General features: G+C 47.0%; 1 protein-coding gene across 3 annotated transcripts in view; it reads left to right on the plus strand.

The window, feature by feature from the left end:
• Positions 1 to 23496, plus strand: part of LOC115085109 (zinc finger protein 501-like) — a 45208-nt gene that overhangs the window by 15670 nt on the left and 6042 nt on the right. Inside the window, exons 3-5 of one of the 3 annotated variants that reach the window (XM_029590730.1) lie at positions 3179 to 3292; positions 3447 to 3560; positions 7714 to 7842. In XM_029590730.1, the coding sequence (XP_029446590.1) occupies positions 3179 to 3292; positions 3447 to 3560; positions 7714 to 7842 (357 nt within the window). The remainder of the gene's footprint in view (positions 1 to 3178; positions 3293 to 3446; positions 3561 to 7713; positions 7843 to 23496) is intronic. The other 2 variants (XM_029590733.1, XM_029590731.1) reach the window with 2 other exon arrangements.

Here is a 23496-nt window from a genome sequence, read left to right on the forward strand (position 1 = left end):
CTTAGGAGTGCTGTTCGATACCTTTCGCGGCAAAGTATTTCTGGCGTCAGACCACGTGTCGAAGTTGCAGGATCAGATCCGGGCCCTTCTTCTGAGGGTGAACCCTACAGTCTGGCACCATTTGCAAGTCCTGGGATCCATGGCCTCCACCTTGGATTTGGTCCTCTGGGCATTCGCTCACTTACGACCATAACATCGTGCTCTATTATCGAGGTGGAGCCCGGTGTCGGAACAGTTCCACTTACCAGTGCCGCTGCTTCCAGAGTCAGTCTGTTGTGGTGGCTGTCGCGCAACAATCTGGAGCGGGGGGGGGGGGGAGTGGATCTGGACCCTCCGAATTGGGTGGTGATCTCCACAGATGCCATCCTGACAGGTTGGGGAGCGGTTTGCGTAGACAAAACCGCCCAAGGTCTCTGGTCTCCGACGGAGAGGTCCTGGTCCATCAATCGACTCAAGACAAGGGCTGTCCGATTTGCCCTGCAAGCATTCCTACCTCTGGTCGAAGGCAGAATGGTGCTAGCGTTCTCCGACAATGCGACAACGGTGGTTTATATCATCCGGCAAGGCAGGACAAGAAGCCCCGTGGTGGCGCTTGAAGCACGACTTTTGTTCACCTGAGAGGAGCGCCATCTCGGGAATAGCCACATCACATGTCGCAGGGGTGGAGAATGTTCAAGCGGACTTCCTCAGCAGGCAGCAGCTCGATCTGGGGGAGTGGGAGCTGGCTCCCGAAGCTTGAAACCTCATTTGTGCCAGGTGGGGCGTACCGCAGTTAGACCTGATGGCAACTCGGGCCAATGCAAAGACAGAGCGCTTCTTCCGTCATCGCCGAGAGCTGGGCTCTGTAGGCTTAGACGCCCTGCTGTGTCCTTGGCCCATGGGAATTCTTCTTTATGCCTTCCCTCCCTGGCCGCTCATTGGTCGACTTCTTCAGCGCATAGAGCTACATCCAGGCAGTGTGGTGGTGGTGGCTCCGGAGTCGCCTCGTTGCCCATGGTTCGCGGATCTGGTTCGCATGGCTCTAGAAGGTCCTTTGCAACTGGCTTATCTTCCACATCTGCTCCATCAGGGACCCATATTTTCGGATCGGGAGGATCACTTCTCTCTCGCGGCTTGGCTTTTCAGAGGCGACGTTTGCGATTGAAGGGATATTCGGAACAGGTCATTTCCATTCTTCTTCAGGCGCGATGTCCGGCTACTTCTATGCCCTATGATAGAGTCTGGAAGCTGTTTGAGGCGTGGTGTCTCCAGCACTCCTTGGATCCGTTATCAGTGGAGGTTCCCCTGGTGTAGATTTCCTTCAGCAGGGGCTGGCTAAGGGTTTAGCATTCAAATCCCTTCAGGTCCAGGTAGCTGCTGTTCGCTAGCGGCTCACCCTGATATTGCTCGGTTTCTCAAAGGGGTCAAGCATTTGCACCCTCTCGTCCACCCCTTGTGTCCAGATTGGAGTTTGAATCTAGTACTTCGGGTGCTTTGTGGAGCCCCCTTTGAGCCTTTACGTAGGGCTACGGTTAAAGATTTAACTTTAAAGACCGTGTTTCTGGTGGCCATTTGTTCGGCTCGACGGATTTCAGAATTACAGGTGTTGTCGTGTTGCGATCCCTTTCTTAGAATTTACGACAGTAGGGCTTCCTTGTGCACGGTTCTGTCCTTCGTCACCAAGTTGTCTCGGCCTTCCATGTCAATCAGTCGGTGGAGCTCCCGGGAGTTTCTGCAGTAGTCCCGGGAATCTTCTCAGGAGAAGGAGCTTCATCTTCTGGACGTACAGCGCGCCCTGTTGCGCTATCTGGAGGTTACCAATGACTTCCGACGTTCAACTGTTCATCCTATTCAGCGGGCCTAAGAAGGGGGACAAGGCTTCTAAGACGACCATCTCCCGGTGCATTAAAGAAGCTATCTGTTCCTCATACATAGCCTGAGGGCGTCAAGTGCCCTTGGGTCTAAGTGCTCATTCCACCAGGGCCCAGGCTATGTCCTGGGTGGAGTGTCAACTTCTGTCGCCTCAGGAAATCTGTAGGGCGGCGGTGTGGTCCTCACTTCACACTTTAATTAAGCATTATCGGCTGGACGTTAAAGCTACTGAGGAATAGTCCTTAGGTGAGAGTGTTTTGCACACGGGTCTTTCGGGTTCCCGCCCAGTGTAGGGTGGCTTGGGTACATCCCACTGGTCTGGACTAATCTGGGTATGTTCAGGAAATGAAAATTGGTTTTTACCTGCTAATTTTCATTCCTGTAATACCACAGATCAGTCCAGAGGCCCGCCCCTTTTCAGATTCCGAAAGACTGCCTTGTGCTAGGTGGTTTTGCTGTTTTCTACAAGCTCTTTTGCAGAGGTTCTTGATGGAGTAGTTTCAAAGGTGTTTGGTTTCTGGTTATATTTTTCATGGGGGTGAATGGGTTGTAGGTTTGATTGGGTTTCAGCCCCCCTCACCCGTTAGTTCTGTTAGTTAGTGTGGGCTTGGGTACCGGCCAATACTGAGGGACTGCTGATGGCATTCTCGTATATGTAGCAGTGCCCAAAGTTTTGATCTCTGACGCCATCTGCTGGTAGGGATGAACAACCCACTTGACTGGACTGATCTGTGGTATTACAGGAATGAAAATTAGCAGGTAAGAACCAATTTTCATATATTAAACTTGATGTGTCGTACGAGAGCAGCTTTAGTTTTGTCTGGCAGAATGGAACAGGAGGAAGAATTTACCTCTCTGATTCCCACCTGAGAACCACAACTGTGGCCTAATGGCATAATATCTTAGTTCTGCACTAGATAACTCTACTGTACAACATGTAGCCCTTGCAGGTGGTAACTAGATGTCACAGATCAAATATCCCCTTTCTTCCCTGCACTAGCCTCTAGCTAGAATATTATCTTTATATCCCAGAACTTGGATTTTCTTTCTCGGATGCTCCTAATAATAAGTTGAATTCTTCTGCAGGAGGGCACATGCTGGCAGAGAAGATTGGAACCTACAGTGTCTCCATCTAGGAAAATCATAAGCCTCCAGGGTTTATTCTGAATAAAGTGACAGGATGCAACTATTGCTTCTCACTCAACTTTGTCAGGCAAACATATGTACACCCAACAATATATGCAGTCACTCTGACAGTGCTCCATCAGAACAGGAAACAGAGGAAACCTCCAGGGGTAATTTAGCTTTTTTTTTTTCTTATTGACAGGTTATTCAATTGTTAATCCTGATGTTATATTCAAAATTAAAAAGGAAGATGAGAAATATTTCACTCAACACTATGAATGGGAGGGAAAAGAAAATATGAATGACCCCACCATTAGTAAGTAAATATTTTGGATTTAAAGGACTTTGCATTCTCAGATCACAGGAGATGGATCATTAATATTAAACATTTGGAGACTTAAAGTCCATTTCTTAATATAATATTAGCAGATCCTCAGTGAATCCTTCTAGACATCTTTGTTTTGTCGTAGCAGATCTTCCGATTATAACATCTGTGTTCTCACTGAGCGTTAAAGATGACGAAGATCTCATCTTTGTGGATCCTCCTGAATCAGAGACTGAAGAGATTCACTCTCCTGTAACAGGCAAGTGTAAAATTCCACCTGGACACCTTCACTAAGGTCAGCTGGTGCCATTTTCTAAGGCTGTGCATTTGGATGTAACTAAACTGAAACACTGACTCATTTGAAAATGTCCGGGTCATGTGTTTTGGTAAATAATGCACAATATTTGCTAAAATAAATGATCCAAAAACATTTTGTAAAACCACCAGGGACAAATTTTGGTTAGAAATGGCCCAAACTGAACCAATTTTTTTCCCTGCAAACCCATTCCTATTTTGCTTTTCAGCACAGGCAAGGTTATCGTCCTCCTTCTGGCTTCCAGTGTCTGATTCCTTATTTTGGATACAGTTAACTTGCTGGAGGACACTTGAAGTAGACGGGGGATATAGGAGGATTAGGCCAACAAGACCATCGTTCTGGCATGTAGCAGGATTGAGGGGGGAGTGGAAGGGTCTCTGTATTGTTGCAATGGGAGAGGGAGTGGAGGAAACCTGTCCAATGAGGACATAATGTTAGGAATTATTAGGAAGGGAATGGTGAATAGAACAGAGAATGTCATAATGCCTCTGTATCGCTCCATGGTGACACCACATCTTGAGTACTGTGTACAATTCTGGTCGCTGCATCTCAAAAAAGATATAGTTGCGATGGGGAAGGTACAGAGAAGGGCGACCAAAATGATAAAGGGGATGGAGCAGCTGCCCTATGAGGAAAGGCTGAAGAGGTTAGGGCTATCCAGCTTGGAGAAGAGACGGCTGAGGGGGTCATGATAGAGGTGTTTAAAATCATGAGAGGTCTAGAACAGGTAGATGTGAATCGGTTATTTACTCTTTCGGATAATAGAAGGACTAGGGGGCACTCCATGAAGTTAGGATGTGGCACATTTAAAACTAATCAGAGAAAGTTATTTTTCACTCAACACACAAAGGAATTTGTTGCCAGGGGATGTGGTTAGTGCAATTAGGGTAGCTGTGTTTAAAAAAGGATTGGATAAGTTCTTGGAGGAGAAGTGTAATACCTGCTATTAATTAAGTTGACTTAGAAAATAGCCAATGCTATTACTAGCAACAGGAACATGGGATATACTTTGTGTTTTGGGACTTGCAAGGTTGTTATGGCCTGGATTGGCCACTGTTGGAGACAGGGTGCTGGGCTTGATGGACCCTTGGTCTGATCCAGTATGGAATGTTCTTATGATTTAGCCATGGAAGCTTAACATAGAAACTGTACCTAGTGGGAGGTGTAGTTAAAGGTTTGCATTGGTGGAGGGTTAATGTAAACCACAGTACATAATACAATTTACAGTATGTCATTGAGGAGGTGATTTTCAAAGAGTTACACAGGGGTTGCCTGTGTAAAATTAGTATGTACACACGTATATATTTTATAAACCTTGAGTACACATTCATACTTCCAGTATCACAGGTGACGGGGGAAAAAAAGTGTAGATTAGGTGAGTTCTGGGGTGAAATTCAGAAATTTGCATACAAGTTGCTATTTCATAAGCACTATTCATGCATATATTACCGAACTCATCTGTACACATTTACACCTGCTGATTAACTCACATGACTGAAATCAAGCTTTTCTTCTGGCTGCGTTTTTGGGTGGAAGATTTGGGTGAACTGCTGGAGGAGCTAGGCAAACTGGAAAGTCTGGGAGAACTAGTGGAGGTGTCAGCAAACTGATGATTCCAGGGACATGTGCAAACATTTTCAGACATGGAGGAGTACGTGCATTACTTCACAAAATACTTGCCTCCTCCTTAATTTCTGGGTTAATGCGCCCAAATTGTTACAGTTATGACACACCTAAAATACAGGCACATATTTTTATAAAATGGCTAGGAAAGTATGCATCTTCCTGCATGATAAATTTACACGCTTACTTTTGGAGCAGAAATGCGCAGTATACTTCACAGTTTATAAAATACTAACATAAATTTCCACAGGTCCACTTACATGTGGGAATGGTGTACCACGGACAGTTTTGAAAGTTGGGCTTGCTAATATTAATGAGCTGATTTGTATGATTTTGCATGTGACTCAGCTCATTAACATTTTTGCTTGTCAGTCCACTTTAAATCTACATTAAAGTTAGTTTGCTAAATTACTTTAATGGTTACATACATTAACACGTGTTTGATAGACATTAATACATATGATAAGTGTTAATGTACCTTAGTACACTGACCCCATAGTGGGTGGCTAGGAGTATGAGGAGGCCAAAAGACCAACCAAGAGATTATAATATGAAGAGATTAAAGAGAATGCCCCGGTGTTATCCTGCAGAATAGGCGAAGGTGAAAAGGTGAAGTCCCCAGGAATAAGGAGAGGTGCTGAACAATCACAGAATGAATGGAACCAGAAAGCAAATTGGGCTAGAAAATCTTTCAGAGGAAGAACTTGGAGGATAATAAAGAAAAGTCATTTGTAAAAGGTGAGGGAAGTCCAGAGAAGCAGTTTGTATTTCAAAAGAAGTATAAGACTGAAGAATGACAGAACAATGTCGCAAATGTAAAGAATGACCCGGCTCTACTACCAAGATGAACAAGACCGGGCTGATTTACCACAGCAGATGGAATAGATAAATCCTGTCTGCAAATGACTTATTCTGAATGGAATGGGAATTCCCCAACATACAGAGTACAACAAATACTGCTGGGTTGACAACAACAATGGAGACTAAATTGTAGAAAAGAAGGAGAATGGAAATATCACACATGATATCTTTCATAAGGTCCAATTGTCTTCCTCACTGGATCTCTACCAATTTGGGTAGATAAGCAAGAAAAATGTCCCTATTTGAACAAATACCACCTCCTCCTGTGTTCTTTAGCCAACCTCTCAACTCTGTTCCTATCACTGCAATCCATGTCTGTCCCAGGTATTTTAAAATTCTGTTACAATATTGGCCTCAGCACCTCCACAAGAAGGCTATTCCAGGCCTTGTCATCTCCCTTTTTGGTTCTTACAAGTCCCATACTTTTATATTTTTGCTCTTTTCTTAGGATAGTGGGTTTTTCTTTTTCCAGTTTAGATTGCTTTCCTATCTTTTGAGAATAACATTTGTATTACTCTAGTCAGCCACCAAAGCTTATGAGGCTGTTGTGTGAAACATCCATGAATTTAGAGTTATAACCAGCCATGTAGATAACCACAGCCTTCTTGGAACTGCCTAATGCAGTCAGACCAGTTCTGTTTGGGTTGCAACTAGGGCCACTTCGTGCAGGTCACCCCAGATTTCTTGGAAGTTTGTTTCAGCTGCACTGCTGCTGTCTGCCCACCGGCTTCTCTTCTCCCTTCTTTGGCTCCTCTAAAGTTCCATATAACCGAGCAAACACTCAAGCCTTCTCTCTCATTCCTTGTACTGGTTGTCCTCCGCCTGTCCTTACCAATCTGCTCAGTAAAGAAGTATTTTCTCACATGCCCAATGATCATTCTTGCCTGCAAATTCATATTATGAGTCCTTGCCAACTAATTAACTTTTCATGAAATGTTTCCCTTTTTGTGCTTTACCGAAGTCTGTATGTAAGTATAAATTGACAATGTTAAACTTTCCTGATAAATTAAGGGAGGAGATTATGGTATGGCCTGGTGACAGTGCCCACCTGGTTGTACAATGAGCTTCAGACCCAAAAAGGCTCCAGCACGCATACCTTGAATAGAAGATTCCTTCTCCCTCTGTGCTCAGGGAGGCCATTTTGTCATTTTTCTATTTTTTTCCCTGCCTCCTTTCAAAGGCTTCTCTGATTTGGTGTCTTCCAGTGGGGTCTGAGGGCATCTTCCACCTTAGCTCATATAATTATAACGAGTAAGAATCTTTCCAGTTGGTGTGCCAGGCAGAATCTGATTTCTGATCTGTGGCAGCTGGATGAAAAATAATCTGTTTTATCAAAAAATTCCTTGCGACAGAAATTTTCAGCATGTTTTATAAACTGGCAGAATCTACACCAGACCTGTGTGTGTGGATCTAGAGGAATGGATTTGCCCACTTCAGTATTAAAATGATCAGGTGGTCTATTGCTAGAATGGATTTATGATTTATGATCAGCACAGCACTGGGCGCACTACCTATAAAACATCATGATTCTGAAATGACTTGCACTGATACTGTATGCTCTGGAGTAATCTTTTTTTTATAAACATATTTTAATTATCTTTTCCCTTAACAGGCTCCTTCAATGTCAGACCTGACATTTTAATTCAATTTAAGCAAGAGGGATTCAGGATTGAGACCCAGGGATCTGAGGACAGAGTAAACCTGACCAGCTCAGGTGAATATGAAGAAATGAAAGAAGCAGGTGATGGGTTGATCAAAACATTTCTTACAGGAAAAATGCCTCCTATGAACTACGCACAATGAGAATGAGGCATTATGAGAAAACCCTCTGTCTTGTATTTCAGTTATTTCTGCTTTTTTTTTCCTTTCATTTTCAGGTTGCCCTTTGTTTTTTGGCTTTCATTACTTTCTTCTCCCTTCCTCTATTATTTCACTACAGCCTGTGTCTCTTCCCATAGGTAGCTCCATGTCTCCCCCATCAAGTCTCTCTTCTCTTTCTCTCGTTTGTTTTGCACCTCTTTTCTCATGTTTCTTTGTCTCTTCCCTTCATTTACTTTCATCAGCTACTGGCTCAGCCCCTATGAGGTTTTTCAGTTTTCCTTCCATCCTTCACTATATATGACTTCCTTTAGGGCTGCTTCCAGATACCGACCCTTTCTCCCAGCTAGAAGTTTGTGGTTTTATTGTCTGTGAGCTACGCAGCGCTGGCAGCCAGAGCGAGGCAGGTACGATGGCCTTTCTGGGAGCAGATGAAGGAAAAGGCGGCAGGATATCCCAATGGGTGGAAGCAGCAGCAGGAAAGGAGACAGGAAGTCTTACACTGGTATCGACAAGAGGATGGGAAGCAGTAGGAGGGAGGGAAATGGGTAGACGCCCCTTGGGAATGGGTAGGAAAGGGGGTGGGGGTGATCCACTGCTGGCAGCAGCAGCAGCACAGAAGGAGGCAGGAAGGCTCACATTGGCAGCAGCAGGTTGGAGAGAGGTGGGATTCCACAACAAAGGGCATATTCTGCAGCAGTTTTCATTACTATGGCACTGTGGGAACCTATGTGCATTCCCTGTCGTGGTTTCTTTTCTTATCTACAAAGGGTCTTTAACTTCTTCCACCGGGATACTTAATTATTATTACTTACATTTATACAACTGCCCCTCCAACATAGGCTCTGAGCAAATATATAACATACAATATGTAATACAAAGCAACAAACATAAAAACAAACACACAAAAACAAACAAGACCCCAAATCAGACAAAAACAAATCGATGCACAAAAACAACAAAAAAAGAATGAAACCATGCAAAGATTACAGAAATAAAACCCATCATCTCACTTTTAACTAAGTGCTGCTTCTTTAAATCAGTTATCTAAGACCATTTAAAAGCTGAAGCTATTTTCTACCAGGCAGCCAAGGTTACAATCCCAACCCCACAGTAGAGATCCTGAAAATGGAAGCACTTTGATAGTGACCAGCTGGAGGGAAGAAATGAAGATACTGATAGCAATAGTGGCAAGCAAAAATATTCCATCTGGAAAACTGCTGCGGTGAGTTCCCACTCTTCGGGATCGAGCCAGTGGCGACTGAGAAAGTCGGCTTGGACATTGGTGACCCCGGCAATATGAGAGGCTGCAATACTGACGAGATGATGTAAACCGAAGTGATATGTAACTTTGTTACATGAACTTCGGTATATAAAAATGTTAAATAAATAAATAAATAAATAAATAAATAAATAAATAAATAAATAAATGATGCTCTACCCAATGAATCAGAAGCTGAGCTTCCAGTGCCACCAGTTGGCTCTTGGTTCCTCCTTGGCGATTGATATAAGCCACGGTTGTCACGTTGTCCGACAGGACTCTGACAGATTTCCCCTGCAGAAGGGGTAGAAAGGCTTGCAATGCCAACCTCACCACTCAGGTCTCCAGACGGTTGATCGACCAACTGGATTCCTCCAGGGACCAGAGGCCTTGGACCGATTTGTCTTGACATACCGCTCCCCAACCGGAGAGGCTGGCATCCGTAGTCACTACCATCCAAACAGTCATTTCCAGGGGCATCCCCTGGTTCAACTGATCTGAGAGGAGCCACCAGTCAAGACTGGACCGAGCAGAATCTGTAAGGGGAAGGCAAAGGTGGAACTGTTCTGAGACAGAGTTCCAACGGGAAAGCAATGCTGATTGTAGAGGCCTCATATGAGCAAAGGCCCATGGCACCAACTCTATGGTGGAAGTCATGGAATCAATGACCCGCAAGTAATCCCATACTTTTGGAGGATTCTTGGACAACAAATCTTGAATCTGTCCTTGCAGCTTTAGAATGTGGTCCTCGGTGAGAGAGACTCTGCCACGTCGTGCGTCGAACAAAGCTCCCAGGAATTCCAAAGCCTGAGAAGGATTCAGGTGGCTTTTGGCGGGATTGACTACCCAACCGAGAGACTGTAGTAGCTAAAGTATTCTGCTCACTGCCGAGCGACAGCTCCTCCGACTTCGCCCGAATCAGCCAGTCGTCCAGATAGGGGTGCACAAACAAACCTTCTTTTTTCAGGTGCGCTGCCACTACAATCATGATCTTGGTAAAGGTCCTGGGCGCCATAGCCAGACCGAAGAGAAGGGCCAAAACTGAAAATGATCGTTCCCTGTACGTACCAGGATCAGTCCAGACTGCTGGGTTATGCCTCCCGTCCAGCAGATGGAGTCAGAGAGAAACTGAAAAGGCACCACTGATATACCCTGGTGCGCCCCCTGCGATCCTCCAGTATATCTCTGACTCCAGCAGATGAGAGAGCATAACCTTGCGGTCCTGATCTCCTGTAAATTGAACTGTGAAGGGATTTCCCTATCAGGTTTGACTTAATATAGAGGAGAAATCCTGTGACTAGATCAATTAGTGATTTGTACCTAATTTGGTAATAATAAGTGGAGCCATAGCAGGCCAGGCAGGGCACTGCCCTACAGCCTTTTCCCGGGGTTTTTTTTCAGTCTTACCCAGTGAGAGGAGGGGAGGATTAATCGGTGGGCCGGTCACTCTCCCTATCCGCCTCCTGAGAAGTTTCATTCCTCGGAGAAGAAAGTTTAGTCGGGTGTGCTACACCCCCTGCAGGCTCCACCAGCCACTTGTCTGTGAGGTACTTTAGCTGCCGGTGGCAGCGCTATTAAAAAAAAAAAAAAAATAAAAATTTAAAAACGAGGTAATTGTGTCCACTGCCTGCGTTCCTCACTGTGGTCTCCGGAAGGGGTGGCTTGTCACCCAGCCCTTACTCGTGCCGTTTTTTGGTGTTAAAAAAAAACCATGCCCCGAGGCACTGTTTGTACAGCATGTGGGGGGCCGGGCCGTCGGCTCTCCCGCAAGGGCCTTTGCTCCCGGTGCCTTCCCGGGGGTGAGGGTTCCTCGCGGGGGTCAGCCGCGGCCGGGAGCTCCCCTTCCCCGTGGCGTGGGGCACGGCCAGCGTCGGCCAAATCTCGGCAGTCCGCGCTGCCGATACCGGGGGCGGCGGCCATTTTAGAAAATTCGGCGGCCATTTTAAATGACTTGGATCGCGATGCGGTTTCGTCGGAAGAAGGGGATGACTCCCCCCCCCCCCTGTCCCCACCGGATCTTAGCCCCCGCGGGTTACCAGGGCCTGTTAATTTGCCACCTGTGGGAGCAAAAGGAGGTTCTTTGAAGAGGCCTCATCCCTTTTCCTCACAATTTGTACTTTTGCTCCACAAGGCTTATATGGAGGCCGAAGCGGAATGGGAGCAGGGTACTCCTGCCCCAGATAAACGGGGGAGACTTTCTACTGGTCTCTTTGGCTTGGGGGATGCAGCCCCGGCTCCTCCTCAACCTCCGCAGCAGGCTGCTCCAGCTCCTTCGGCTCCCCCTCCAAAACCTCCTCAGCATGTAGCTCCGGCCCCCCTTTCACAGGATCCGTCCACGCCGGATCCTGATATGGATGTAGGGGGTACGGACCCGGTTGAGGGGGATGATCCTCAGATACTCCGCTTATTTCATAAGGAAGAACTGGATCCCTTGATTGCCCATGTTCTTCGGGAACTAAAGATTCCAGTACCCCAGGTTGACTCCAATTCCCAGCCAGGGGATTTTGAATTAGACGGGCTCCGCACGCCTGCGCATGCCTTTCCTTTTCATAATAAACTGTTTCAGCTTGTATCCCGGGAATGGGATAATCCGGAGGCAACTCTTAGGGTCAGCCGCGCTATGGATAAGCTTTACCCTCTCCCTGCGGATTCCTTGGAGCTCCTTAGGGTGCCAAGGGTGGATTCGGCGGTCACTGCCATGGCTAAACATACCACCATTCCCGTAACAGGGGGTACGGCCCTTAAGGATCTTCAGGATCGGAAGCTGGAGACGTTGCTTAAGCGCATCTTTGAGGTTTCGGCTTTGGGAGTACGGGCGGCCGTTTGCAGCTGCATGGTACAAAGGGCTACCCTTCGTTGGGTACAACAGATGTTGACATCTCAAGATCTGCCTTCGGATGAAGCAGAGCAAGCAAACCGTATAGAATCCGCGGTGGCTTACGCCGCGGATGCCTTTTATGACCTCCTCCGCACTTCGGCCCGGTCTATGTCTTCGGCTGTGTCGGAGGTTACTCTGGCTGCGTCATTGGGCGGCAGACTCTTCCTCCAAGGCCCAACTCGGTTCCTTTCCCTTTCGGGGCAAGTTGTTATTTGGCACCGAGTTAGAAGACCTTATCCGATCTTTGGGGGAGAATAAAGTGTTTAAGTTGCCAGAGGACAAGCCTAGATTTTTTCGCCCTTCGGGTACCTTCCACGGACGGTTTCGTGGGCAACGCCGTTTTCGCTCGGGAAGGGGGTCCTCTTTTGCTACCCGACAGCCGTCTCCGCGTTCCCAGTCATGGACTCCTTCCTTTCGTGGTAGAAGGCCGGCACGCGCAGGGGCGTCTCATACCTTCGCCACCTCTAAGGCGGCTCAATGAAGGGACGCCGGTCCATTCCTCCGTCCCGGAGGTAGGAGGACGACTCTCTTACTTTCGGGAGGAATGGGCCACAATTACCTCAGACCAATGGGTCCTCGACATTATATCTCACGGCTACGCCCTAGATTTTGCAAGGCCCCTGCGCGATTTGTTCCTTATCTCTCCCAGCGGTTCTCAGGTAAAGCAACAGCGAATTGCTCAGACCCTGGAGCGATTGCAGGCGCTGGGTGCAATAGTGCCTGTGCCGCCCGCCGAGCAACGCACGGGCCGTTATTCCATCTATTTCATCGTTCCCAAGAAGGAGGGCACATTTCGGCCGATTCTGGATCTCAAGCGAGACAACAGGGCGTTGCGCATACCGCGGTTTCGGATGGAGACCCTGCGCTCGGTCATAGCGGCGGTACACAAAGGCGAGTATTTGGCTTCCTTAGATCTCACGGAGGCTTACTTGCACATAGGGATACAAGAGTTCCATCAAAGATTTCTGCGCTTTATGGTCCTGGGAACTCACTTCCAGTTTTGTGCTCTTCCGTTCGGTCTGGCGACAGCTCCGAGGGTGTTCACCAAGGTAATAGTGGTGGTGGCGGCGAGTCTTCGGAGAGACGGAGTGTTGGTACACCCGTATTTGGACGATTGGCTCATCCGAGCAAAATCGCGACGTCTCTGCGAAGATGCGATTCAGGCAGTCCTTCACCGGCTCCACTCCTTGGGGTGGGTGGTCAATTACACCAAGAGCCATCTGATCCCCTCCCAGAATTTGGAATTTCTGGGCGCCTCGTTCGATACGAAAGTGGGAAAGGTTTCTCTCCCACAGGCAAGGATGGAGCGTCTGATGGCGCACGTTCGCCGTCTCCTCGCCCTTCCCCTGCCTGTGGTATGGGATTACTTACAGGTTCTTGGATATATGGCATCCACACTGGATTTGGTTCCGTGGTCATTTGCGCATATGCGGCCGCTACAGAGGGCACTTCTGTCTCGTTGGGACCCCAAATCGGAAGAGTTTCAGATACCTTTGCCACTCTTACCCCCAGCGAGGACCAGTCTACAATGGTGGTTGGATCCGGTCCACTTGCTCCAAGGCACCGATTTGGATCCGCCTCAATGGATCATTGTCACGACCGATGCCAGTCTGACGGGCTGGGGAGCAGTCTGTCAGTCTCAGTCCGCTCAGGGACGTTGGACGCCTCCTCAGACCAAGTGGTCGATCAATCGTTTGGAAACAAGGGTGGTTCGCCTAGCATTACAGCACTTTCTGCCTTTGATTCGGGACAGAGCAGTTCGGGTTCTGTCCGACAACGCAACCACGGTAGCGTATATAAATCGGCAAGGCGGTACATGGAGTCTACCGGTAGCAACCGAAGCCAGCCAGTTGATGGCGTGGGCAGAGCAGCACCTGTCTCGGATTGCGGCGTCCCACATCGCAGGAGTCGACAACGTTCAAGCAGACTATCTCAGCCGGCAACGACTAGACCCGGGAGAGTGGGAACTATCTCCCGAGGCACTCAGACTCATCTGTCGCCGGTGGGGAACTCCCCGGTTGGACCTCATGGCAACTCGTTTGAATGCCAAGGCAGCTCGCTTCTTCAGTCGCAGAAGGGAACACGGGTCGGAGGGCGTAGACGCGCTAGCTCTTCCCTGGCCTGCGCACGTTCTTCTGTATGTGTTTCCACTGTGGCCGTTGGTGGGGAAAATATTGCGTCGCATAGAATCCCACACGGGACCTGTCATTCTCGTAGCTCCGGAGTGGCCGAGGAGACCGTGGTTCGCCGACCTCATCAATCTAGCGGTGGACGGCCCCTTGCGGCTCGGTCATCTGCCTCAACTCCTTCGGCAGGGTCCAGTATTTTTCGACCAGGCCGATCGCTTTTGTCTAGCGGCTTGGCTTATGAGAGGCGGCAATTGAGAAGGAAAGGATATTCCGAGTCGGTCATTACTACTCTTCTGCAGGCTCGTAAGCCCTCTACCTCGGTTGCTTATGTCAGGGTATGGAAGGTTTTTGACTCCTGGTGTCGGGGTCTGGAAGTGCCGTCGCGGAAGGCTACGGTGTCTCATATTCTGACTTTTTTGCAAGAGGGTCTAAAGAAGGGTTTATCCTATAATTCTCTGCATGTGCAGGTAGCGGCCTTAGGCTGTTACCGCGGTAAACTTGACGGAGTTTCCATTGCCATGCATCCGGACGTTGCACGATTTTTAAAGGGAGTTAAACATTTGCGACCCCCGGTGCGACCTATCTGTCCTTCTTGGAGTTTAAATTTGGTTCTCCGGGGTCTTTGTACTTCTCCGTTTGAGCCTCTACGAAGGGCTACTCTCAAGGATCTCACTCTCAAAACTGTTTTTCTCGTCGCTATTTGTTCAGCTCGCCGAATCTCGGAACTTCAGGCGTTGTCTTGTAGGGAACCTTTTCTCCGTATTTCTAATTCGGGGGTTTCTCTACGTACCGTTCCTTCGTTTTTGCCTAAGGTAGTTTCCGCCTTTCACGTCAATCAGACGGTGGACCTACTGGCATTTGCGGTGGACGGGGCTGAGGCGTCGCGGCAACCGGAACTTCGCAAGTTGGATGTTCGAAGGACGCTCTTGCGGTACCTGGACGTTACCAACCCCTTTCGGTTGTCTGATCATCTGTTTGTCTTGTGGGGTGGTCCAAAGAAGGGAAATAAAGCTTCAAAAACTACGATCGCACGCTGGTTGAAAGAGGCGATTGTGTCTACTTAAATTTTCCAAGGTCGCGCCGTTCCGGAGGGTCTTAAGGCTCATTCTCTGCGCTCCCAGGCGGCGTCGTGGGCAGAGAGTGGGTTTATTTCCTCGCAGGAAATTTGCCGAGCGGCTACTTGGAAGACATTGCACACCTTTGCGAGACATTACCGTTTGGACGTGCGCGCTCCGACGGTGGACTCATTCGGCAGTGGTGTGCTTCGTGCGGGACTGTCAGGGTCCCACCCCGTTTAGGGCAGCTTGGGTACTTCCCAGCAGTCTGGACTGATCCTGGTACGTACAGGGAAAGGAAAATTAGGACTTACCTGATAATTTTCATTCCTGTAGTACCAAGGATCAGTCAAGACGCCCGCCCATTTCAGTGAAGAGTGTAGAGTCCCGCAACTGTTGTTTTTTCGTGTTTTTCGGGTTCCGTTTTTTACGGGCACTTGCTTGTTTTCATGGTTTCCTCGTTTTTTCCACATGTTCATATACGTTTCATCTTTATATTGAGCTAGTCACAGAATTTGCCATTGTTTTCTAATTTCATACTGCTTTGTTATGGATTATACTGGAGGATCGCAGGGGGCGCACCAGGGTATATCAGTGGTGCCTTTTCAGTTTCTCTCTGACTCCATCTGCTGGACGGGAGGCATAACCCAGCAGTCTGGACTGATCCTTGGTACTACAGGAATGAAAATTATCAGGTAAGTCCTAATTTTCCTCTGTTAAGCGCCAGGTCATTATGACGCTTATATCCAGGGATACAAGAACACTTAGATTTTGTAGAAAGTATAATTTTTTTTTATTGATCAATATAAGTATTCTTGGGAGATGCTGGATGCCCTTTCTCTGACAAACTGACCAGCATCTCATCGTATATATGAACTGATCCTTTTATACAATATAGTACTAGGTTAGAAATTCTAGAAGTGTGTGACTACCAAGAGAATAATTTACACAGCTTGTCGTGTCAACAGCATGATAAGATTATCCCTAAGCTACCCTAAGTATTTCTCCAAGGTGGGGCCCATTTACCATCACTCTTTAGATAGTCTTTTGTTCTGTTAGAATCTTGTTGGTCAGGGCAATTAACACATCTGAGGCTGTGTTTACAGATGCCCCTGAAAATAGTGCCTCTATTGTGACAGTATAGCCTGAAGTTTACAACCGTTGCCTTCTCCTTTGTGATGCCTAATTATAGGGTCACAAATGTGGCGCCAGCTTCAACTGCTGTCCAGGTTTTTTTTGGAATTCCTGCAGGTCAGGCTCAGTAAGTCATTTGAAGTTCACATAGTCTAAGATAGCAGAGGATTCTGGGTCAATTGCCTTCTCCATATCGCCCAGCACGGAGAACCACAGGAACTTCTGGTTGTCTGGACGGATGCCGATGTGTAAATATGCTTCGGTGAGATCGAGGGACGCTAGGAACTCGACCTTGTGGACCGAAGCTATAACCGATCGCAGAGTCTCCATGTGAAATCGTGGAACCCGAAAGCATCTGTTGACTCGCTTTAGATCCAATATGGGCCGGTAAACGCCGTCCTTTTTTGGAACTACGAAGTAAATGGAGTAATGACCTTTTCGCCGTCCTTCGGGGGGAACAGGAACTATTGCCCCTAGATCGATCAGACGCTTCACAGTGTCCCTGACCACTTGCTGTTTTTCTTCGAAGGAACAAGGGGAGATTAGGAAGCGATCTCGAAGGCGTCGAGCAAAATCTAAAGCGTAGCCTTGACTTATCACCATGAGGACCCATTGGTCTGAAGTTAATTGGCCCATTCCTCGTAAAACTGAGACAGTCTTCCTCCCACTAGCGGAACTGAGGAATGGACCAGCCACATTTCATTGAGATGATTTACCTCTGCCTGCATACTGGGAGGGCCCAGATCTTCCGAACCTGCGGCCACAAAAGGACTGATTGCTGCCGGGCAGCAAGTTGCCTGGAGGAGCTCCCCAAGAAATGAAAAGACCGGAATCTGTGATTCCCACGAAAACGAGACCGGGGCTTATCCTCCGGCAAACGATGAACCTTGTTTTCTCTCAAAGATTGTATCATATCTTCAAGCTCCTTTCCAAACAGTAACTTGCCCTTGAATGGCAAAGAACCTAAATAGGCCTTGGAGGAGACGTCGGCTGACCAATTTCTTAACCACAGAAGGCAGCGGGCCGAGACAGCTGCTACCTGGTTTGGGCCGATGTCCTAAGGAGGTCATACAAGGCATCAGCACTGTATGCCACCGTGGCTTCTAGATGTCCTGCCTGAACGGCCTGCTCTTGAGAAAGAGAAGTAATATTCTGTAAATATTGGACCCAGCAAAGACCTGCGCGCAGGGAAAAGCTGCTGCACATGGCAGCACGAACTCCTAGTGCAGACACTTAAAAAATGCGCTTAAGCTGCACTTCAAGCTTACGGTCCTGCAGGTCTCAAAGTGCCATTGCTCCCGTCACTGGGATGGTGGTCTTTTGTTACAGCAGACACAGCTGCGTTCACGTTAGGCACTTTTAACAGGTCCAACGCCTCCTCGGGCAGTGGATTCAGCCGACCCATGGCCTTACTGACCTACAGCCCTAATTCAGGTGTGTCCCACTCCCGGAACAGTAAATCAGTGACAGACAAATGACAGGGAAAAGACTTTGTCGGACCCCGGAGACCTAGCATAACTGGGTCAATGTTACCCAGCCGGGAATCTTCCTTAGGCACCTCAATACCTAATTCTTGCAAAACAGCCAGAATCAGCGGATCCAACTCATCTTTCCTAAAGAGACAGATCACCTTGGGGTCATCTCCCTCTGTGCTTGGAGGCTTGACTTGACCCATGTCGTCGTCCGGATCTGCCCCCAGTGGGGGTTTGTCTCCCAAATTCGCGCCATCCGGAGCAGAATCAGGAGAAGACGTATCGCCCACCGGATGGACCAAGGAGGGAGCACGTGGGGGCCGAGACACTGCAGCATCTCCGTTCTCTGAAAGTGGAGACCACTTAGGGGCCCGCTCAGTGCGGGACTGGAATAGTCCTAGGGAATTGGCTAGACAAGAGGAGTTAGCTAATCTGGCGGACAGATGGGATTGCTTCCTCAGAGGCTTCAAGGAGGAGGCTGTTCAGGAGATAGGAGCATCCTTAAGAACATAAGAAATTGCCATGCTGTGTCAGACCAAGGGTCCATCAAGCCCAGCATCCTGTTTCCAACAGAGGCCAAACCAGTCCACAAGAACATGGCAATTACCCAAACACCAAGAAGATCCCATGCTACTGATGCAATTAATAGCAGTGGCTATTCCCTAAGTAAACTTGATTAATAGCCGTTAATGGACTTCTCCTCCAAGAACTTATCCAAACCTTTTTTGAACTCAGCTACATTACCTGCACTAACCTCATCCTCTGGCAACAAATTCCAGAGCTTAATTTTGCATTTAGTAAAAAAGAATTTTCTCCGATTAGACTTAAATGTGCTACTTGCTAACTTCATGGAATGCCCCCTAGTCCTTCTATTATCCAAAAGTGTAAATACCCAATTCACATCTACTCGTTCAAGACCTCTCATGATCTTAAAGACCTCTATCATATCCCCCCTCAGCCATCTCTTCTCCAAGCTGAACAGCCCTAACCTCTTCAGCCTTTCCTCATAGGGGAGCTGTTCCATCCCCTTTATCATTTTGGTTGCCCTTCTCTGTACCTTCTCCATCGCAACTATATCTTTTTTGAGATGTGGCGACCAGATTTGTACACAGTATTCAAGGCGCGAGGCATTATGACATTTTCCATTTTATTAACCATTCCCTTCCTAATAATTCCTAACATTCTGTTTGCTTTTTTGATTGCTGCAGCATACTGAGCTGATGATTTTAAAGTATTATCCACTATGATGCCTAGATCTTTTTCCTGGGTGGTAGTTCCTAATATGGAACCTAACATTGTGTAACTACAGCAAGGGTTATTTTTCCCTATGTGCAACACCTTGCACTTGTCCACATTAAATTTCATTTGCCATTTGGATGCCCAATCTTCCAGTCTTGCAAGGTCCTCCTGTAATGTATCACAATCCGCTTCTGATTTAACTACTGTGAATAATTTTGTATCATCTGCAAATTTGATAACCTCACTCGTCGTATTCCTTTCCAGATCATTTATGTATATATTGAAAAGCACCGGTCCAAGTACAGATCCCTGAGGCACTCCACTGTTTACAGTTTTCCACTGAGAAAATTGACCATTTAATCCTACTGTTTCCTGTCTTTTAACCAGTTTGTAATCCACGAAAGGACATCACCTCCTATCCCATGACCTTTTAGTTTTCTTAGAAGCCTCTCATGAGGGACTTTGTCAAACACCTTCTGAAAATCCAAATACACTACATCTACCGGTTCACCTTTATCCACGTTTATTAACCCCTTCAAAAAAATGAAGCAGATTTGTCAGGCAAGACTTCCCTTGGGTAAATCCATGTTGACTGTGTTCCATTAAGCCATGTCTTTCTATATGCTCTATGATTTTGATCTTTAGAATAGTTTCTCTATTTTTCCCGGAACTGAAGTCAGGCTCACTGGTCTATAGTTACCCGGATCACCCCTGGAGCCCTTTTTAAATATTGGGGTTTCATTGTACCTGAAGACTGGAGGGTGGCCAATGGATGATTTTAATGATAGGTTACAAATTTTAACTAATAGATCAGAAATTTCATTTTTTAGTTCCTTTAGTACCATAGGATGCATACCATCCAGTCCAGGTGATTTGCTATTCTTTATTTTGTCAATCTGGCCTACTACATCTTCCCGGTTCACAGTGATTTGGTTTAGTTCATCTGACTTATCATCCTTAAAAATCATCTCCGGAACTGGTATCTCCCCAACATCCTCATTAGTAAACATGGAAGCAAAGAATTCATTTAGTTTTTCTGCAATGGCCTTATCTTCCCTAAGAGCCCCTTTAACACCTCGGTCATCTAATGGCCCAATGACTCCCTCACAGGTTTCTTGCTTCGGATATATTTAAAAACGTTTTTATTATGAATCTTTGCCTCTATGGCCAACTTCATTTCAAATTCTCTCTTCGCCTGTCTTATCATGTTTTACACTTAACTTGACAATGCTTATGTTTAGTCCTATTTTCTTCAGATGGATCCTTCTTCCAATTTTTGAAGGATGTTTTTTGGCTAAAATAGCATCTTTCACCTCACCTTTTAACCATGATGGTAATCGTTTTGTCTTCCTTCCACCTTTCTTAATATCTGGACTGCGCCTCTAGGATTGTATTTTTAAACAATGTCCATGCCTGTTGAACACTTTTAACCTTTGCAGCTGCACCTTTCAGTTTTTTTTCTATTTTCCTCATTTTATCAAAGTTTCCCTTTTGAAAGTTTAGTGTTAGAGCTGTAGAGTTACTTATTGTCCCCCTTCCAGTTATTAGTTTAAATTTGATCTTGTTATGATCACTATTGCCAAGTGGCTCCACCACCTTTCCCTCTCTCACGAAATCCTGCATTCCACTAAGAATTAAATCTAAAATAGCTCCCTCTCTTGTTGGTTTCTGAACCAATTGCTCCATGAAGCAGTCATTTATTACATCCAGGAACTTTATGTCTCTAGCAAGTCCTGATGTTACATTTACCCAGTCAATATTGGGGTAATTGAAATCTCCCATGATTATTGCACTGCCAAATTGGTTAGCTTCTCTGATTTCTCTTAGCATTTCATCATCTGTCTGACCATTTTATCCAGGTGGACGGTAGTATACTCCTCTCACTATACTTTTACCCAACACACATGGGATTTCTACCCATATAGATTCTACTGAGCATTTAGTCTCTTGTATGATTTTTATCCTGTTGGACTCTATACCCTCCTGGACATAAAGTGCCACACCCCCACCAAGTTGATCCTTCCTATCATTGCAATATAATTTGTACCCTGATATAACACTGTCCCATTGATTATCCTCCTTCCACCAAGTCTTTGTGATGCCAATTATGTCAGTCTCATCATTTACTGCTATACACTAACTCTCCCATCTTACTTCTTAGACTTCTGGCATTGGCATACAGACATTTCAAAGTGTGTTTTTTGTTTGTATTAATAACCTGCTTTTCAGTTGTTAGGAATAATTTGGAAATCATTAGCTTCAGTGATTTTTTACACATAGGTACATGGGCTACGTTTTCTTTTATTGGAACCTCTCTGTTGGGATGCCCTAACTCTCCTGTTTCATTAGTATCCTTCAAGGACACATTGCTCCAAACCATGCACTGCTGAGTGACTGTCGGCTTTTCCCCTTGTTCTAGTTTAAAAACTGCTCTATCTCCTTTTTGAAAGTTAGTGCCAGCAGCTTGGTTCCAGTCTGGTTAAGGTGGAGCCCATCCTTTCAGAAAAGTCTCTCCCTTCCCCAAAGGTTTCCCCAGTTCCTTACAAAACTGAATCCCTCTTCCCTGCTCCATCGTCTCATCCACGCATTGAAACTCTGGAGCTCTGCCCAGGGGCGGATTGACCTATCGGGAGATCGGATTGACCTATCGGGGGATCGGGCCTCCTGTCACGTGATTTTTTTTTTTTTTGTATTATAAAGTTTCCAACCAAAGTATTAGGGGTTGTCGCGAGTAGTGGTATCCCGAGGGGAGCCAATGCCCCCGGGCGCAAGGAGGCTCATGCGGCCGCTGAGCAGCGACACATATATAGCAAGCAGATCGGCAGGGCTGTGGTGGAGCTCATGTCACCACGGCCTGAAGAAAAAGATGCGTTTAAACGCGCTGATGCTCCTCCTCCTTCCTGCCTGTGCGGTCCCGGAAGTAAACATTGCCGGAGCCGCGTGGGCAGGAAGGAGGAGGAGCATCAGCGCGTGCAGAAGAGGAGCAGCGCTTACGGGCCGAGAAGAGGAAGAGGCCTGGTAGCAGAGCCGCCGCGGCCCGAGAAGACCAGGGCTGCTGCAGAGCCCATCCTGCAGCGACCCGTGAAAAGGAGGCACAGAGGTGAGAGAGAGGCTGAGGGCCTGTAGAGTGTGTGTGTCTGTGCGTGTATGAGATGAGTTGAGAGATTGTGTGTGGGAGTGAGGACCTGAATGTTTGTAGAGACAGCATGTGAGAGCTTCTGTGTGTGTGTGTGAGAGAGACAGCATGTGACAGTGAGAGCCTGTGCTTGAGCAAGACAGCATGTGGGAGTGAAAGAGAGCCTGTGTGTGTGAGAGTCAGACAGCATGTGCCAGTGAGAGACTGTGTGTATGAATGATTGTATGAGAGAGAGCATGTGACAGTGAGAGCCTGTGCTTGAGCAAGACAGCATGTGGGAATGAGAGAGAGAGCCTGTGTGTGTGAGTCAGACAGCATGTGCCAGTGAGAGACTGTGTGTGTATGAATGATTGTATGAGAGACAGCATGTGACAGTGAGAGCCTGTGCTTGAGCAAGACAGCATGTGGGAGTGAGAGAGAGCCTGTGTGTGAGAGTCAGACAGCATGTGCCAGTGAGAGACTGTGTGTGTATGAATGATTGTATGAGAGACAGCATTTGACAGTGAGAGCCTGTGTGTGTGTGTGAGAGAGAGAGAGAAATGCATGTGAGAATGAGAACCTGACTGTGTGTTTGAGGGAAGAAGATGGAGAGAAAAGAAATAGAAAAAAAGACAATATAAAAGGAATTGGCAATAAAATAAGAAAGGGAAGGTGGAAAAAAAAAGCTTGTGACCAACCGATTAGAAAACTAAGATCAGATAGCAAAGGTAAAAAAAAAACAAAAAAACTTTTTAGTGATTGGCACATGTAATCTTTGGTGATGTGCAAAAGTAGCACTTTCTCTATGCGGATCTCACAATGTACGAGATCAGCATGGAGAAAGTGGAAGCCCACGGGTCCTGCACAGAGGAGGCAGCAGAATGGGCTTCAGTGTCAATTGGCGCCTCCCCAATAGCCATGTGGCTGCAGTGACAGTGGCAGCAGAGGAATGAGAGAGGTTCCGAGGTTGCTGGCAAAAGAAAGAGAGGGGGATCTGCCTTTAGTGTGTGCATGTGTATGAATGGGACTCTGCCTGGGGGTGTATGTGTGTGAATGCATAGGTGCCTGCCTGGGGGTCTGTGTGTGTGAGAATGAATGTGTGCATGCCTGGGGGATGGGGAGGGAGTGGTGTGAAAATGAATGGGAGCCTGCCTGGGGGTCAGTGTGTGTGAGTGTGAGAGCATGAGTGTGTATGAGAAAATCCAAGGGAGTAAGAGTTTGTGTGTGTGTGTGGGGGGGTGTGTGTGGAGGGGGAGAGAGTGTCTTAGAGCCTGAGAGTGTGTCAGTGTCAATG

Source organism: Rhinatrema bivittatum, chromosome 2, assembly GCF_901001135.1.
Source record: "Rhinatrema bivittatum chromosome 2, aRhiBiv1.1, whole genome shotgun sequence".
Classification (NCBI taxonomy): domain Eukaryota; kingdom Metazoa; phylum Chordata; class Amphibia; order Gymnophiona; family Rhinatrematidae; genus Rhinatrema; species Rhinatrema bivittatum.